The 15,791-nt window shown below is 32.8% G+C and overlaps 1 protein-coding gene across 1 annotated transcript in view; it reads left to right on the top strand.

The window, feature by feature from the left end:
- Positions 1-244: 244 nt before the first annotated feature.
- Positions 245-15,791, top strand: part of LOC132749534 (neurogenic locus notch homolog protein 1-like) — a gene marked incomplete at its 5' end in the record, with an annotated part of 83,940 nt that continues 68,393 nt past the window's right edge. Inside the window, 16 exons of the mRNA XM_060739342.1 lie at positions 245-370; positions 776-898; positions 1,878-2,003; positions 2,647-2,769; positions 3,226-3,351; positions 4,720-4,842; positions 5,466-5,588; positions 5,870-5,992; positions 6,630-6,755; positions 7,433-7,555; positions 8,075-8,200; positions 9,030-9,152; positions 9,709-9,831; positions 11,824-11,946; positions 12,207-12,332; positions 12,771-12,893. Coding sequence (XP_060595325.1) covers positions 245-370; positions 776-898; positions 1,878-2,003; positions 2,647-2,769; positions 3,226-3,351; positions 4,720-4,842; positions 5,466-5,588; positions 5,870-5,992; positions 6,630-6,755; positions 7,433-7,555; positions 8,075-8,200; positions 9,030-9,152; positions 9,709-9,831; positions 11,824-11,946; positions 12,207-12,332; positions 12,771-12,893 — 1,986 coding nt within the window. The remainder of the gene's footprint in view (positions 371-775; positions 899-1,877; positions 2,004-2,646; positions 2,770-3,225; positions 3,352-4,719; positions 4,843-5,465; positions 5,589-5,869; positions 5,993-6,629; positions 6,756-7,432; positions 7,556-8,074; positions 8,201-9,029; positions 9,153-9,708; positions 9,832-11,823; positions 11,947-12,206; positions 12,333-12,770; positions 12,894-15,791) is intronic.

Here is a 15,791-nt window from a genome sequence, read left to right as displayed (position 1 = left end):
ATTTAATCAGTATGATGGACTTACTTGCAAAATATAGCCTTCCTGACATTAATATAACCCTCGGCTTTCCTGACATAAATATAACCCTTGACTTTCCTGACATAAATATAACCGGCAGGTGATATTTATCTCATTCAGGTTGTATTGTTCGGTATATTGAGTCAGCAACTCGTATAACTCGAAATATATTCTTTGAGGTATATGGATTCATTTGATATAATTATTTACAATATAAATTTTACAGTGGGTACACAGCTGTGTGAGCCATGTGATACGGATGATTCAACATGTGAGGACCCTCTTCAATGTAGCTCTGACACGTACAGATGTGAATGCCCGCCAGGTTATGTACAGTATGACGACGAATGCTGTAAATATTCTCCTTTTTTTCCTTTCTTTATACTGTAAACATTATACTGATGAAATGAAAAAACCTATGCCACCATTAAAGAAATTAGCCAATTGGAATCTTTAATGTAAAAATAGAAAAACCAAGCTGTGCATTGGGTGCATAATTATATTTGTCCCTTTTGTAACTATTGACAAGTTACTGTTCATTTAACTGCTGGAAAAATCATTTTAAAAAACAAGTTGTCTCTCTTACCTTGTTTCCTGTTGGCAACAAAAAAAAAAGTTTGATATAAAAGTTATCTCCCTTGTTTACATTTGGCAGCTGGAAATCAGTATGATATAGAAGTTGTCTCCCTTAACATTATTACATTTGACAGCTGGTAATCAGAAATAGATGTTATATTCCTTGCCATTTTCATTACAGATGGGAGATTTGTATCAGAGCCTTGCACAACAACACTCAACACCTGTATTGATGATAACGCCGTATGTAATGGTACTGTATGTACATGTCGTGACGGCTGGATACACAATGGCACCATTTGTGGTAAGCTAGGGTTCAAGATTTACCAAAAGAGTAAAAGAGATTTATGTAAATTTAACAAGTAATATGCAATATCTGTGGGTGGCTAATGCTTACTACAAAGGTAAAATTGCTTGCTTTACACTGAACAATTTTTAAGCATGTGGCTTAAAAGGAACTCCAGTGAAATCAAAAAAACATAAAGCATAAAATTTGAATTTCTTACATAGATCAGCTGGGAAACTTATAAAAGAAAGGAATGCTAAAGTTATTTAAAAAAAGAGACCAAGATATAAATTAAACATCATATTTTTGTGCTGTCTGAGCCTGATTTGAGTGAAAAACATTGCAACACTTTTCTTTTTTTATCACAGTTAGAATAGTTATTCCCAAATATCGGAGTTTGCAAATGATTTGATATTTTGCACACCAGTTACTGGTCCAAAATTACATAAAATGGAAAATAAGTTGCAAAAAATTATTTCCAGTCTTGTGATGTGAAAATTAATCAGTGGAGTCACTTTAAAAGCACATTATATAAATTTATTCAGCTTTAGAAAGAACAAACATGAACTAAATAATGTAAACATAATGGTTTTAGAGCATACAAGTAACTTTTTACTTGAAGAATGTAGCACTGAAAGTGAATTTATTTGTCATAATAGAAGCAAAATCTAAACAAAGTAGTATTTTGACTTCCATACAAATTACTAAATTACTATAATTGTACTATTGCCATAAAACAAAAGAAGCAAAAGAACATTCAGGAAATTGGCTAATGAGTAATTTTTTGGTAAAAATAACAGAACACCAGTACTAAAACAGTAAAAGTCATTTGAAAAATAAAAATAAAACCATTTCTGAGGCAAATTGGGCCTTTAGATGAGACCATGCCATGTTATAATTTTTACAATGATTGAAATTAAAAGTAATCCCCTTAAATCATAGGCTATTTCCTTTTACTTGATATTTTTGGTTAAGAAAATATAATTCTTTTATACAGTCGGACCTGGTCTATGTGACCCGTGTGATCCATTGACAGTATCGTGTGACTCCAGTCTGCAATGTAATCCAAATACATACAAATGTGAGTGTCCGGCAGGTCAAGTTCAAGTTGGCGATACATGTGGTAAGTATTTATACTATTCTTTTTGTGTGTTTGTCGCGCCCATGACTGACTGTATAACTTTATTGACTTAAAACCAATTGCCTCTTACCACTGTGGTTGTGTGTGTGTTCTAAGCTTAATAAGTGTTCAGCATCCTTTCAGGTTCCAAGAGACCACTGGATTTGAATCCTCTTTAATTTGAGGAAGATATCTAGTGAGGTTAGGGAACTTTGCTTTTACTTGTGTGCCTTTTGGTGCCTGAAATAAGGTATAGAGGAGCACCTGAGGTCTTCCGGCACCATCTAAGCTGGAAACTATAACAGTGCAAAAAAATATATATATATCTTAGTTAAAATGAAATTTATTTTAGTTCGTTTGTGTAGTAAGCTCATAGACACACTCTTAAATCCGTTCCTTGAACCTACCAGTACTAAGCAAGGAACATAGTTTTTAACTCAAGGAAATAACGGTTTGTGTCTGACAGGGTTTAAACCCACAAGGTTGGCAAACCTTAGATAACTGGTCTGACATGTTTACCACTTGGCCGCTCCGCCATGGTAATAGCTTTAGCATTTCTTTGATGATGAATAAAAAACATCATACATGTAATTTCACAAGATTAACAAAACATGACAACAAAACATGGCTTATTGTTTATTTCTAGTTGGCATGCGTGTAACTGAACCGTGTACTACTGTGATTAACACGTGTATAGATGACTATGCGGAGTGTAATGGAACAGTTTGTAATTGTGTGGAAGGTTTTGTACATAATGGATCAAGATGTTGTAAGTATGATAAGTTAACTCCTAAAAACTTGAGCAATCATGACGGAAATGCTTGGCATAAGCAACTGTGGGGAAAAAAATCTGTCAGAAATATTTCAGCAACTTTTGCACTTTTTCAGAAAATAAAGTGACAAACAAAAATTTGAATTCAAATGAGATGTACATTGGCTTAGTTTTGAGTTATCAATTCTTGAAAATCACCCAAAAAGGGCAAAACATAACCTTTCAGCTAAGGGTATTTTTTGCCCTTTTCGGCGATTTCCAATAAGTTCCTTTACATGAAAATACATGAAAATTACCTCATAACTTGGCAGAGTATTTTGATGACATAAATGTCATGATTATCCAATGAAAAGTGATGATAAAAACATTCAGTATTAGCAATCATGTAGATTGTGTACATTTCTAAGAACTCAAGTCTGGGAGAAACGTAAAGATATATATTTTTCGTTTTAGTGGGCATGGAGTTGTGTGAACCGTGTGACCCAGACACGGAGACGTGTGCCTCAAATCTTGTCTGTAGTAGTGACACCTACAGATGTGAATGTCCCTCCAATCTGGTGCAAGTCGGTGACCAATGTGGTAGGTGTTACAAGTACTCTATCATTCGTTGAGTCTATCATTTGAATTTAGTGTGATCACCCGTTCTTAATAAAATACATGAATTTACTGAACGTCATTCTGATGAGAATTTCAGAACCAACATCCCATGTTATGATGATTTTTAACACATTAAATGTTAAAACAGCTCAGCTGTTGTCATGCCCCAACTTAGTTGTAAGGTTGAGACATATAGATTTGGGTTTTTTTTCCATCCCTTCACACGGTCACCCTGTCCTGACTGAAAAAAAAAATGTGGAAATGTGGTGGCATCCATCTACTATAGACACATTTTCTAGTTTCTAAATGGAAATAATTTGTTTCTTAATATATGAGCCGCGTCACAACAAAACCAACATAATGGGTTTGCAACCAGCATGGATCCAGACCAGCCTGCGCATCCGCTCAGTCTGATCAGGATCCATGCTGTTCCCTATTAGTTTCTCTACTTGTAATAGGGTTTGTAAGCGAACAATATTGATCCTGATCAGACTGCACGGATGCGCAGGCTGGTCTGGATCCATGCTAATCGCAACCGCATTATGTTGGTTTTGTTGTGACGCGGCTCATATGCACTTATTATCCTTCATGAAATAATATGACTTACCATTCTTCTAGACATAGTGACCCAAAACAGTGTTGTGTTTTTTGTTTATTGTTACCCTTGCCACACCAAAAGCTTCAAAGTCATTTAGTCATTTTAGCTGAATTTTTGTCATGGTCTTGCCATGTTAATGCTGAATTTTTGTTTTTTTGCCACTTCAAATTTGAAAATTAAGGGATTTCAATATCAATATACAAATATCGAGCTACCAACAGTATAGAGCATAGTCAGTTTGCTGTATAGATATGGCCTGACTCTAAACTGGTGGCAAAGGCTAAGCACAACCAGGTCCATCATCAGATACCCTCGGCTTAACCATTCACATTTATCAGCCGTGGGATTTTTGGCCAATATCCAGTTGATAAAAGATGTGTCAAAGACAGCTATATCATTGGTTGCCTTACAATTTAATGGGATGATTAAAACCAGTAAGAAAGCTTGTCCTATAGGACTTCCTGTAATGAAGACAAAATTGGGACAACCAAATTTAAAAGTTTTAATATGAAAAATGTGAAGATGATTTCCAGGCAAAAAGAGCTTTAAAACTTTAGTTACTGAAAGTTTTTTTAACCTTCATTGTGAAACAGTATTAATTTTTGTGTTAAAGTGGATTTCATTTTACGCACTTGTTGATTATATTGACGCAAATGAATTTATTTTACCACCCGCTTGATCAAGCGGGTTAAGTGTTAAAAGGTTTCTGCTGATTAAAAAACAATATTATAGACAATCCTTATGTATTTTAGTTGGAACACGTGTTGGAGAAGAGTGTGTTACGGAAACTGACACATGTATTGATGATAATGCAAAGTGTAATGACACAATATGTGACTGTGTGGATGGTTTCACCTGGACAGGACTACTTTGTGGTAAATATTTGTTTGTCAACCATCTCAGACACAGGTTCAGGATTTTTTCACCAGAGGGTGTTGTGGTTGCAAAATTTTGACTACGGACAATGTATATTACTAAGAGGAGTTGGCATTTTACTTTTTTTTTTTTATAAAGGAGGAGTAAAAAATATTTCTGATTTTCACTAGTTTTTGCGTACATTATGCCAAGAAAAACATAAGTTAAATCTAAATCACAAAGGGATTCCATATACTAGCCAAATTATAAATGAAGACATGATCCCCTTACACTTTCCCCCCTCTTGATCCACGCTCGCTGCTTTAATTGTCCTGTGTTATTATATTTAAAAAAGAGACTGTGTATGTTTGTTCTCAAAAATATTGTACCTATTTCTATGGAATATGTGATTAGCTCCTTACTCACGTTTGAGAAATTTTAAACATTTTCAAGAGTGAAGTGAAGATATGAAACATTTTTTACTGGAGTGGAATATTTTCAATATTTATTAAGAGAAAACTTTTTTCTTTCTATTATCATACACTGTATTCCATTGTTTTTCAATTTTAACTTTTCACACATAATTTAACAAAAATGGTAGAACAAGATACTTATGTACATGTATTTTTATCTTATCTTCCAGCTGGTTCTATTATCAATGACCCATGCAGTCCTGAAAATCCGTGCTCAGGAGTGCTTGTTTGTAACGTAAACACGTCCAAATGTGCATGCCCATCTAATTTAGTGCAAATTGGAGACCAGTGCTGTAAGTTTCAAATTTGTAATGTTTTTGTTGTAAATTATTGTTATAAAAATTATCTTATGCAAAGAAAAGATGTTTGTTTACTGGTTTGGAAGTATCATTTTGATATGAAACGTCATGTCATATTTTTGATAAATTTATCATTGAATGCATAATGTAAGATATCTATGTCTTAAAAAATTTGAGATACTCAAGAATATAGCGCTAGAATAAAGTCGGAAATATTATCATCGTAAAAAGATGATTTTTATCACTTTAAACAAAACACAATCTTGGCTTTAAAGATGGGACACTGATTGGTGAAACATGCACTACCAGTCTGGACACGTGTATTGACGACTATGCTGAATGTAACGGGACCATTTGTGACTGTCAAGATGGATATGAACATAACGGAACATTTTGTCGTAAGTAATAATGTAATGTTGAATCTTATGAATGTTAACGGAAACAATGACTTTGCCATTAATATAGTGCATGGCCAGTCTAAATGTGATTGTTCATAAATACACTTATTACTAAACATATAGTAACAAATTACCTATGATTTTAATGGATTATGAGTGTCACATGAAAGATTATAAGCTTGTGATGCCGAAAATTCGTAATCATAATTGTTTCGCTGTACTTGAACACCTGCAAAAATACAAATATGATATCACATTTTACATCTAGCTGTAAAGTGAAAGTAGGTTTTTAGCATGGATCTGATCTCTGTAAAAATTTTATTGCACAGCTGTGCATATATTTTGATGTGATGTCATTTGCATTATACACATGGCTGTAAAGCAAGATAAATGTTAGCGATATTATCAGAAATGAAAAATACATTAATCATAGGCATCTGTGAGAATTGAAAGAAAGAAATTCCTTAGTCCTTATACATGTATCCATTGTAACTTTGTAAGTATTGTGTAGCAGTTTCAGTTTGCAATTTATTTGATATCTTAGATTGACCTTTGTGGCCCTTGTGGAACTTGTCAAGAAAAAAATTAAATTATTTCTTATATATATAACATGTACACTGTGTATATATTTTTTTAGTTGGAACTAACCTTTGTGACCCTTGTGATCCTTTGGCATCTACGTGTAGGTCCGATCTTGTATGTAGCTCTGACACCTACAGATGTGAATGTCCGGACGATGAAGTTCAAGTCGGAGACAACTGCTGTAAATCTTACTTCTATTATAATTATGTTACCTCTCCATTAATAAATACAGTCCGACCCCGGTTATTCGACAACCCTTTATTCAAATACCCGGTATTTTTTAATATTCTTGATTGATTACTGGAAACAATTGTGTTGTCAACGGCAGTTTTGCTATGATTGGCATAGAGTCAAAGTTGATTTCGATTATTCGAACTCATCAATTATTGGAAGTGAATTTTTAGTCCCCAGTACTTCGAATAATCAGGGTTAGACTGTATGAAAATTTCATTTGTGTTTTTTTAAGAAATTATTGATCTATGATGTGTGGTATATATAGTTATGATAAAAGTTTTTCCATACTTCTTCTTAAATTTGCATACAAACTTAATCATGTTTATTTATATATAAATATTTAAAACATAAGTTATATAAGAATAGTGAACAGTCTTTGCAAATTCATAAAACAAATGTACATGTACCAGTGTATATGTTTTGTTGCCTACAGTGCAACCTCTATACAGGGACCCTCTCTGTAGAGCAATCACCTCTTTACAACAACCAGTACCATGTATTCCAAAAGTAATAATAGTAAATAGTAAGTTTTGCCTCTCTACAGTAACTCTTCTCAAAGATTTTACCTGTTTCTTAAGTAATAGTTTGTAAATTTATCATTACAAGATATGGTCAATATTTCAGATGGAACACACGTAGGTGACGACTGCACAACTTCTCCGGACACATGTATTGATGATCATGCCGAGTGTAATGGCACAGTGTGCGTTTGTATCAGTGGTTACTCATGGAATGGCACCAATTGCCGTAATATTTTTTATGTTTTAAAATAACATATTTCTGACATGATTAATATTGTATATTACAACGTATTAACGTTTTTTCTGACCAAAAAAGGAAGGACAACATGTAATTGCATTCTATTATTCAAGTTTCATATATGTGGCTAGCTTATCAGCTTAACAGTTTTACATCAAGTCACTTGGTCACTGGAATGCATGCATCTGTCAATCTGAGGTTGTTGGGAATCTTCCCTATGCTTATGCCAGCCCACAAAATTATTCCTTCTTTTGAATAAACCATTTAAAAATTGGTGATTTCTGAAGCAATGTAGATTAGTCTTTTGCTTAAAGAAATTAGAAGTGTCCTTATTAGGACTAAAAATGAAAAAAAAAAAAATCCTAATTTCGCTGACCCTCTCCAGCTGACCGCACAAGATTGAAAAAAATACTGCAGCCACATAACGTACAAAAGTTATGATTGATGTTTTAATCATTGTATCATTCAGGCTTATATTTTTAGCTTATTCACAATCAAATTTTTCAGATGGCCAGTGGCTATGTGACTCCTGTGATCCATCGTCCTCTACATGTGATTCGAGTCTCGTCTGCAATGCAAACACTTACAGATGTGAATGTCCGCCTGATGAAGTGCAGATTGGTGATGATTGTTGTAAGTGTAGTATTTTGTCATGAAAAAGAAAATCATTGAAAACAAGAAATCATTGATAACAAGAAAATCTTTGATAACAAGAAAATTATTGATCACAAAATCATTGATAACACGTAAATCTGGATAACAAGAAAATCATTGATAACAAGAAAAACATTGAATACAAAATCATTGATAACAAGAAAATCTTGATAACAAGAAAATCATTGATAACAAGAAAATCAGTAGTAACAAAATCATTGATTTCAAGAAAATCATTGATAACAAGAAAATCATTGATAACAGGGAATCATTGATAACAATTAACCATTGATAACAAGAAAACCATTGATATCAAGAAATCTTTGATAACAAGAAACATCATTGATAACAAGAAATCATTGATAAACAAGAAACCATTGTAAACAAGAAAAGCATTTATAACAAGAAAATCATTGATAACAAGAAATCATTGATGACAATAAATCATTAATAACAAGAAAATTATTGATAAAAGAAATCATTGATAACAAGAAAATCATTGATAACAAGAAATCATTGTCACCAAAAATCATTGAATGAAAACTCCCTACCCAGCATTGGTTTTTTCAGCAGTCACAATTAGAAACTGCAAGGCTGTTTTATTTGTTAAGTTGTGAATGCAGTCACCTATGATTGGCTGTTTGAAAGATCATGAGAAGGTGACCTCCAATTGGTGTCATTAGTTCTCAATATGTATTGTATTTCATGCCATATGTTCCGTCATGTTTATGTTGAAAATGTTTACTTTCTAATAGTTTTACCATATTTATGTAGAGAATTTGATGTATTTTATTTTATGTGCATAAAGATGGGACACATGTGGGGGACAGGTGTACTAATGTTGTCAACACGTGTATTGATGATCATGCGCTGTGTAATGGTACAGTATGTGACTGTATGGCAGGAACTACCTGGAATGGTTCAATATGTGGTAAGATATAGATAAACGATATTTGTTTGAATATTTTGCATGTATTTGTTTGTTTAAGTGAAATATCTTCAATTTATGAAGACAAAATTGAAAATCTGGAAAAGTTTTTATTGTCACCTTAGTGCAATAACTGGTTAACTCCTATTGAATTTAGAAGGACTTAACCTATTACTGCTCTAAGATGATGTTTTATCAACTACATAGCCCCTTTTGTGGACCCCACAGAGATCGCATAGCTTGACCAGCAAACCTACACATCAGTGCAAGGCTTATCAGCAAACTGAAATCAGCGTTATGTTTCATTTACAATATGTCTGTGTTATAAGCCTAATAACACTCATAGCAATACTATGCAACCTGTGTCGAACAGCAATTCTTCTCTAAGTGAGAATAAACTATATAAATTTAATTGCTGTAGAACAACCAGTCTTAGCAACAAAGGGTTTGGCTCTGGAAGGCTTGTGCATGTATTGACCAATGCATATTTATTACAAATTTAATTTAATGTGAACATATTTATAAAAAATATTGCTATGCATCTTTTTAATATTTTAAGTTGGAAGTGACCTTTGTGACCCCTGTGATAGTTCAGATTCTACATGTGCACCAAATTTTGTTTGTGGTTCCTTGTCAAGATGTGAATGTCCCGACGATGAAGTGCAGATAGGGGACAACTGCTGTACGTGTTGTTTTTTCCTAAATTTTTTTAGCTTAGTTAATGAAATATGGTCTTGCCCTTTGGTACCATGGCTCTTAATATTTTCGTAAATTTATAACAATGAAATCCCCTAACTTTCATTGACTTATTAAACTGGTATTAACTGTTGAATCTTTACTTAAAAAAAAACCATATCAATCAAAGTTAAAGTCAATGATCAAAGACAATTAGATTTAGTTCAATCTGTCACATTAATAGGTGGCACTAGATATGCAAATTAGCACATATTCAGATTACCGTCATATCAGCCAGGATGCAGTACCCATAGGGTGTAGTGTTTCTAAAACAATGAAATAGAAATAGTCAATTGATATAAAGAAGGGGAGATGACTTACTGGTGTAGTTGTCTGCCTCTGGTTTGAGCCAAGTGCATGGGTCATGTGACAAGTGTTGATTAATTTCAGGAGGTGGATTTGAGGGTGGTTTGAATGACAAACTTTTCATAGGTCATAAAAGACCTAAAATAGATTTTAACTATGTTATTGACAAAGTAGCATTTTGAGATTTCTTTCTAAAATTATTATTTAATTGATGTATAGGGACATACAAATTATAATGGTTTATTCAATAAATACAAGTTTGTGAAATCATGGCATTTTATTGCCATTTATTTGTCCTCTACAGAGTTTGAGCATGACTAGAAAAATAGGGAAACCTATACATGTTATACAGCAAGCATCTTCAAATACAAAAGATATGCACTCAAACTGTAACATGAGACACAATTGGCTGTAATCATGGCTGGATTGAATACATTGTTGTGTCGCCTTGAAAAGGTGACATATAGGGATTACTTTTGTCGGCGGCGTCAGCGGCGTTGTCGGCGTCGGTGTTGGCGTCCCCTAAAGCTTGTCCAGAGCATAACTGAGTCACTTTAAGTCTGATTGACTTCAAACTTGGTATGCAAGCTTCTTTCAATAACCCGAAGTGCAGTGCACAAGGACCGGTACTCTGCACTTCTTAATTTTTGAGTTATTGCCCTTTGTTAATTTTCATACTTTAATTTTGTCTGGGCCATTTCTCTTCAACTATAAAAGCTATGGACTTGAAACTTCATAAGATGATAGATCTCATTAAGAAAAAGTGCAGTGCAAAAGAACCGGTACTCTGCATTTCTTATTTTTTGAGTTATTGCCCTTTGTTAATTTTCATACTTTATTTTTGTCTGGGCCATTTCTCCTAAAGTATAAAAGCTATTGACTTGAAACTTCATAGGATGATAGATCTTATTCAGAAGAAGTGCAGTGCACAAAAACTGTTACTCTGCATTTCTTAATTTTTGAGTTATTGCCCTTTGTTAATTTTCATACTTTATTTTTGTCCGGGCCATTTCTCCGAAAGTATAAAAGCTATGGATTTGAAACTTTATAGGATAATAGATCTCATTAAGAAGAAGTGCAGTGCACAAGAACCAGTACTCTGCATCTCTTATTTTTTGAGTTATTGCCCTTTTTTATTTTCATACTTTGTCCCTGTCATTTCTCCTCAAGTATGAAAGCTATGGACTTGAAACTTCATAGGATGATAGATCTCATTAAGAAAAAGTGCAGTGTTTAAGAAACAGTACTCTGCACTTCTTATTTGTGAGTTATTACCCTTTATTAATTTTCATACTTTATTTTTGTCCAGGCTATTTCTCATAACTTATGAAAGATATGGACTTGAAACTTCATAGAATGATAGATCTTATTGATAAGAAATGCAATACATAGAAACTGTTGCTCTGCACTTATTATATTTTGAGTTATTGACCTTTGTTAGTTTTCATATTTCATTTTTTTCCTGGCCATTTCTCCTAAACTATATTGTTCACAAGGTGACACATCTGACTCGCGGAGTTCTAGTTTTATAAAAGTGTTTGCCGCATTTACGCTGTAAAGGTCATGCCATGGTTTTCCAGAGAGACACAGAGGCTACAAGTGATGATAATCAAGTTTCTTTTCCTATTTTCAGATGGTACACGTGTTACTGAGGCATGCACCACCACTCTAAACACTTGTGTTGACTGTTTTGCTGAGTGTAATGGTACTGTCTGTGATTGCAAAGACGGCTATCATTGGAACGGAACTCGCTGCAGTAGGTGTAGAGTTCAATCTGAAATGTAGTAGTGTTTATATAATATGATGGAGTAATTAGTCAATTTTGACTTCCTTAGACATTATTTAGATTGTTTGTTTTGACAATGGTGCAATTTCATCAAAACATTTATGTCTAAGTGGAGCAATTCCATTTAACCCTTATATACATAGGGTCAGGGTTATAATAATAGAAGTTATTTTTTAACAATAATGTAATATATATCTGCACAACATTGAAGATGACTTATCATTTTTCAGATGGGGAGAATCTCTGTGACCCCTGTGACCCTTCAGCTCCAACGTGCAGATCAGATTTAAGATGTAGCCCAACCACATACCGATGTGAATGTTTAACAAATGAAGTTCAAATCTCGGACATGTGTTGTAAGCTCTTATATACTGTGATTATCAATGACTTTTTATACAAGACTTTGTTTAAATTTCATATTTTGTTTGTTTTTGACAAATCATTCTCATATTAATTACCCTTAAACTGCTGGCAGTCTCAGGATCTGACTTTTATCAGCACTGTTCCCTATTCAGACTGTACTTATTTGGAAATTTTTCCCAAAGAACTGATGAAGGTTTTTACGTTAGATTGAATGATGGATAAGCCTAATGGTAGTGGTTAAATGATAAAATAATGATTTTTGATCAATTTCCAAACTAATTCTATTGAAGCAGACGCAGTTAGAAAAATTGAATTTGCATGTAAAAAAAAAACTAGAAATCAATGCGTACATTATTTTACTACACTGCTGTTTGCATTATTACAAGATGTTGTTTGATTATTTTCTATATACATGTATATTCTTTGACCAGACGGAACCCGTGTCACAGAATCATGCACAACAACAACAGACACATGCATAGACAATTATGCTGTCTGTAACGGAACTATTTGTAATTGTAAAGAAGGTTTCTATTGGAATGGTTCATTATGCGGTAAGTTATTGTGGTCATAGAAAATTATTTTGTTTCTACATATTCCATTACTTGATTTTTATTTGTTTGGGTCGTCAGACCAAACAAATAATGGTAGCGAAATTTCAGACTCTAATGCTGTTAATTGCAAGTGCCGAAAGTAGTCCGCTTTTTTGAAGCGGTTACTTCCCTTTATATGTAAACTAAAGCCAAAAAATTCAGGGGAGATCACTGCGTAAAGATGGTCAAATGACAGGCGCATTAATTTTCAAGCAAAATAATTCCCGAATGGTCGAAGATTTCTAATATTGTTTTATTCTTTATAGACATACATGCTTATAGTAAGCTCAATGATTATTTACATCTGTGTTAAACAACAGTTAGCGTCGTTACAAACCCTAATATAGAATAATATAGTTTTCTTCAGGCTGTTAACAAATAACTTCACCGTGGCCGAGAGGTTTGTGCGCTCGCTTATGAAGCGAGAGGTCTGGAGTTCAAATCCCAGTTAAGGCCACTCATTTTTTTTTCTAATTGTTTAAGTCAAATAAACATTGGATTGAATATCAGTGTTTAAATTAGTCTTATAGCCAATTTACTACAATTAAAACGCTGGAAAGCATTGGTGGCACTTTACAAAAACAAATTGGTTTATAATCTCACAACCTTCACCTTTCTGACATTCTGAGACCCAAACAAATTCAGCGCTTTCTGTGCTTTGATTTATATCATTTTAGTAATGCAGTAAAAATAATCACTAACAGCCACCGGAAAATCTTTGCACCACCAGGATTGTGGCAAACTTCACTACCATTTATAAATAAGTTAAACACTTAAAATTCATTTCATTTGTTAGTTTAGTAGTAAATAATGAATAATTGAATTAAATTTACGCTATTTCAACTTTTTTTCGTATCGAAAATATCATTTTAAAAAATTTGTCCGGCCGGAATTTAGCCTTTTCCGGCCGGATAAATGCCGTCCGATCGGAAAAATGAAAATTCCGGCCGGACTTTTTTCCAGCAAAATATTTTTTTCCAATTGGATTTCTTATTTTTTCTGACTAATTAAATATGATATTTTATTGAATATTTTTATTTCTGTTTACTATCTGTCTATTTTTTACGAAAATATTCATACAAATAAAAAAATCCCATTTTGAAAGCTGGAAAAAAATCCGATCGGATTTTTTTGTGAAAATTCCGAAATTACATAAAAGCCACTTGAATTAATACCAAATGCTAGTTTTCTAAAAATGTTAACATTTAAGACACTTAAATTAAAAGATTAAGTTTTTTTCAAATTTGTAGAATCCAATTGGAATAATTTCCAATATTTTATACTGGAAAAAAATCCTATTGGAATTTTTTCCCGTATTATCTTGCTGGGAAAAAGTCCAATTGGAAATTTTCGGTAAAATATTCGAAATTTATTCGAGTGTAATATTTTTTTGAGTATAAATATATATTAACAAATTATAATTCGAAGATTCATTGTTAAAAATAACTACTGCAATGCAATGAAAGAAGAAAAAATATGACTCAAAGTAAATTTAGTGAATTCAGTAAAAAGAAAATACGTTTTATTGTAGTTAGTCATACATTAAGTGTGCGGTAGATTGAAATTTGTGGTTCAAAACTTACATGGTAAAATGTCGTTAAATGTAAGGTACCCATAAAAGGAAATATACGGACTGTCTGCATACTGTCATAAATGCACGTATTTTTTTTATTATAAAACCGAGTTAAATAAAAAAAATTGAGAAGTTTAGGAGATGATAGCGATGGTATCGGTTGCACAGTAATAAATTAGACCGTTCACAGAGCGTATTCGATGCTAACATGCATATTTAAAGTTAATGATGAAATAAATTTTTAAAAAACTATTTATAAGTAACTGGCAGCAATATGAATCGATTGTATAATTGCATATGGTAATTCTGTTTAATAACAATATATTATATTATAATCATAAAACATAGTTTGATCAACGCAAACAGGACGTTTCGGCCCCAAACCAAATCGGCCCCTGTGCAAAAATCGGCCCCTTGACGTTTCGGCCCTTTTTATAACAGTTTTATTAAAGTATTAAAGGAATTTTTATACTTAAAAAATTGAGTATATTGATTGATTGATGGCACACAAACAATTAAGACACTTTAAATAATCCTTAATTAATAATGCATAAAATAAATCCTTGATACAATTTAATATTTCGTTATCATCAATAATTATAATAAAAACATGAAAGGTAGGTTAAATTAGTGGTCAGCACACGTTTGTTATACGTAAGTAAATAAGAGTTTTCTTTGAAATGTTTCCTTTCATTACAGTAACTGTCAAAATGTATAAATAAATTCAATTCAATTTCATAATTATATCCAGAATTGATTGCGATAAGACTAAGTGAAAACATAGTTTCTTTTTTGGTATGAAAGGTTTGATCCTTTAAGACCACCCCAATTTTCGTTAAAAAATGATAATTTCCCTTATTAAGTAAGAGCACACATAAATCAGCCGCGTCACGACAAAAAACAACATAATGGGGTTGCGACCTGCATGGATCAAGACAAGCCTGCGCATCTGCAAAAAAATTAGATCTACCATAGCTTAATATTTATTTCATTATACATTGTAATATTATTATACAAAAACAATAATTCTTCTTACTTTAACATGTTTTGAAATATCTTAAGGGAAAATACTTAAAGTGTTTAAGATCTATTTCAAATAATTATGTAATAACACCATTTTCATAGTGAAACAGCAAAGTATTTATACTTATGTCATTTCGAAGACTGGCATAGAGCGGTCTAGTTAATTTGATACTTTTCTCAGGTCTCTAGTATTTGCCGGTCAAAAGAAACCGGGAGAGACCGGGGACAAGAAGCGACCACACCAGCCAATAATATATCCCTGT

This window comes from Ruditapes philippinarum, unplaced genomic scaffold, assembly GCF_026571515.1.
Source record: "Ruditapes philippinarum isolate M1 unplaced genomic scaffold, ASM2657151v2 ctg537_1_1_1_1, whole genome shotgun sequence".
NCBI classification, from domain to species: Eukaryota; Metazoa; Mollusca; class Bivalvia; order Venerida; family Veneridae; genus Ruditapes; species Ruditapes philippinarum.
Note: the sequence above shows the minus strand (reverse complement) of the source record. Positions and strands in the feature narration are given on the sequence as shown.